Raw genomic sequence first — 3,851 nt, 5'->3', positions numbered from 1 at the left:
TTTAAATAATAATGTAAAAGGTAAACTACTACCACTCTTACTGCCATTATAACCTTGCCCCAGCTCCTTGACCCCAAACAATAATAATGGTCATATGCAGCAAATTTAAATGTAATCCCATCAGTGTCCTTTTCAAGCACCTGCATTCGGCCGCAGATTCATGTCTAGGGGTTAAAGTAGCCTCTGTAAAGCTTGTCTATTGTCTGGCCTGTCTGGGAGGAGTTTGACCCTCAAGGATTATAGGTTGACATGTAATAGTTCTGGATTATACACCAGGAGACAATACCGCAGCATAGGGACAGAGCAGTGGCACTATAGCAGCACCTTGACACACGGTCGGTTTTCGGAGCGATATTTTCCTGATGCATACAGATGCTTTTGAATTCACTTCATGCAGCTCACGTCTGTTCAGGTCACTTTTTTCGTTCAGTTTTTGGTTTGTGGAAATCTGTTTTCTCTGTAATCTACCACCTTCTTGTTTTTTAAATTTTTCAAGATTTCAAATAACAAAGAAAAACAGAGTTTCTTCCAGTGCCTGGGAAAGGAATAATGTATTTAAACAACAGAAACAATGCTATCAACAATGAAAGGACTAAGAAGAAAATAAAAGGGAAAACATGTGAGTATAGACACACCACTAAATTTAAATGCTGCCTTTTATGGTTTGGATCAACTTTGATTAAACATTATGATGCTTTAAATATGTAAATAAATTAACATTGCTGTTTGCATCCCAAACTTTAACATCAATCCAATTCCTCTTTCCTTCTCAGGGGCTCAACAGAAAACAGCTCCAGAGCAGGACATCATCCCCCTGACGTCACCAAAAGTTAGGGAAAGGAATAAAAATGTGGATGCAAAGGAGAACATGCCGGAGGAGCAGGGGGCGGTGCAGCACACCACGTTTTCGAAGGCCCTCTATGATCTGACCCATTCAGAGAAGGTGATGGATGATCTAACATTTGGACGGCGGGTAGGGCTCTATGAGTTAAGAGGGGAGATCGGTGCCGGCAACTTCTCCCAAGTTAGATTGGGAATACATGACCTAACCAAAGGTGAGATATTTGATGCTTTGCCTTTTTTAAACCCCCATTTTTACAACAACAGTAAGCAGGCAGGATGTGGCTGCAAATAGACAGATGATGTTCTTTTTTTAGTCATTTAATTTATTTAACTAGATAACTCAGAAACCATTCATTCCTAGCCATTTTTTCTTAATGATATAAAATGTTGGCTGGTTTCAAGGCCTGAAACAGCTGCAATTAAATATGTACAAGAGTTATTTCTATAAATGTTTCAAAGAAATGCTACATTGGTTATAATAGTTCACACCTCTTCATGTCCCTCCCCATTAGAACATCTGAAGCACCACTGATGTTTTAGCATGTCTAATATCTCCCACTTTTTAGAGCATTTACTTTTTAAATTTAAGGAATAAACCCGGATATCTTTTTCTAACTGTCAACAAACCCCACAGAGACCAAAACCAGCAGTGCATTAGTCCATCTTTAAATACTTTCCAGCTTTCCCAGCATCTCTGTGGCTCTTTAACCTTTGTTCCTATACAAAAGATATACATACATGTTTAATGGGTCAGCACTGTAGTTTTTAAGCAAACATTTCTCAAACAAGAGAAAATAATGTGAGCAATGAGAACTCCTGTAGCAGAATGATTATGTAGAAATGACTGCAGTGCCCATGATTGTGATTATGACCATGAACATGTCATCTCTCTGTGTTTAATAATATTTTACACAAACATTGAGCTGTATGGCATAAAGGAATAAGATGTCTCAGGCCTTTGCTACAGAGATGATACAGTTGGACCAGTTCATTGTTGGTTTTTCTCTTTTTTTGTGGGATTTGAAATAATAATAAGAAAAGATACAATACCATCACATGTATTTTGCAAATACTTCTTGAGCTACCTCTAAACATAAAAGGACCAGTTTGATTCAGGATTGTAAGGATAAAAATATAGAAAGAAACACAACTCAAGACATGGCAGTGTGAGAAGGTAAAATATGTTTCGTCATTGTTGACTCAATGCCTTCATCCATATCTGTCTTGCACCAACAGAGAGAGTGGCAGTAAAAATCCTGGATAAGGTGCATCTGGACAAGCAATCGAAGGCACTTTTTACCTCAGAGATCTCTTGCATGGAGAAGCTGGTCCACCCCAACATAGTGCGTCTGTATGAGGTGGTGGAGACATTCAAGAGGCTCTATCTGGTAATGGAGTATGCCAGTGGTGGAGAGCTGTTCTGTCGGATTAGCACCAGGGGGCGCCTCTCGGACCTGGAGAGCAAACTTGTCTTCTCTCAAATCGTCTCTGCAGTCAAATACATGGTAAGTCAGCAGCAGCTTTCAGGGAAACACAGTGAGAGAAATTAAAGGAGTGATACCTAGTGCAGTAAAAAGTCACATAATTCAATAATACTTTTTATTTTTTGTAACTAATATTTTAGAGCTGTCATGTAATGAATCCAGGCAGTGATAACACTTAAAATATAGCTTTTTAATTCGCTTTGCTTTTTGTGAAGTTCTCATACTATAAACCAGCTGTCCAGGTAAGCTTTAAACTGTCTAATTGGTCTGTAAATATTAACCTCCTTTCTCTTTTCTCAGCATGATAGTAATATTGTCCACAGGGACCTGAAGGCAGAGAATATCTTCTACACCAACAACTACTGCATTAAAGTGGGTGACTTTGGTTTCAGCACACCATGCTGCCTACCTAACAATGTCCTTCACACTTTCTGCGGCTCTCCACCCTACGCAGCCCCCGAGCTGTTCAAAGAGAAAGGTTACATTGGTCAATATGCAGATATTTGGGCGCTGGGTATCTTACTTTACTTCATGGTGACTGCCACTATGCCATTCAAAGCCACTACCACAGCCAGGCTTAAGTGTTGTATCTTGCAGGGCTCCTATGCCATTCCCTCTTATGTACCCATATCATGCCAGGAGATCATTAAAGGACTCTTGAGGCCCGTGCCTGTGGATCGCCTCACTCTGACGGACATCATGGCCAGTAACTGGATGAGAGGCATTGACTACCCTCAGCCCTACCCTACTTGTAACCCTACTCCATCCCACTTGGCAGAGCCCTCCTACAACCACAGTCCAGATGAACTAAATGTTAAGGCAGCTATGGAGGATCTTGGCATCACCAAGGTCCATCTCATCAACAATGGCGTAGATTTGAGAAGCCCCGTTACTGGGGCTTACCGGATTTTGTTACATCGCATTCAGAAGAGAAGGTCTGTGGAAGCTGTGGGATACAGCCAGACCTGCACCAAAGAGTCCCACAACAGACTCAGATGGAGAGCAGGCTCAGACAGCCTGCTGAACAAACGCCACTCTGTGGTCTGCATCATCATGTAGTTTGTTTATTAATGGAATATGTTCTCATTTTTTTGCCTTCTTTATAACAATTAAAGAAGATGATTGATCTTCTCATTACAAAACTCTTACAAAACCAAGTATAGAAGCATTTGTAAAATGTCAAACTGTTCCTTTAACATTCCTGTTGCTGTGGCAAAGCTAAAAAGAGCAGAACATGGCTTCAGATTTGAATTTCACCATGAATAGATGCTATCATGTTACTGGAGGTCACTGTGGATAAAAGTATAGACCTGTGACCAGACTTGGCACTCTTTTGTCCACTAAGATAACATCTGAAGTTTGTAGAGTCTCAGCCACATTTAAACCAACTGAGCATGAAAGAAATTTCAGATGAGGGCTGACAACGAGCAAGTGATTGCTCTTTCTGCAAGGCAACAGGAATGTGACAATAACAAAACCACATCCATTTTTTTTTAAATAAATGAGTGAAATGTCATAAAGTTA

General features: G+C 40.2%; 1 protein-coding gene across 1 annotated transcript; it reads left to right on the top strand.

The window, feature by feature from the left end:
- The first annotated feature begins 868 nt into the window (after positions 1 to 868).
- Positions 869 to 3,386, top strand: LOC128369681 (serine/threonine-protein kinase NIM1-like). Its single transcript, XM_053330759.1, has 3 exons — positions 869 to 1,055; positions 2,080 to 2,348; positions 2,628 to 3,386. Exons 1-3 carry the CDS (start codon positions 869 to 871, stop codon positions 3,384 to 3,386), a joined length of 1,215 nt encoding a protein of 404 aa, XP_053186734.1.
- Positions 3,387 to 3,851: the final 465 nt, after the last annotated feature.

The sequence above is a fragment of the Scomber japonicus genome, chromosome 12 (assembly GCF_027409825.1).
Source record: "Scomber japonicus isolate fScoJap1 chromosome 12, fScoJap1.pri, whole genome shotgun sequence".
Classification (NCBI taxonomy): domain Eukaryota; kingdom Metazoa; phylum Chordata; class Actinopteri; order Scombriformes; family Scombridae; genus Scomber; species Scomber japonicus.
The sequence above is the reverse complement of the archived record's forward strand: the minus strand, read 5'-3'. Positions and strand labels throughout refer to the sequence as shown.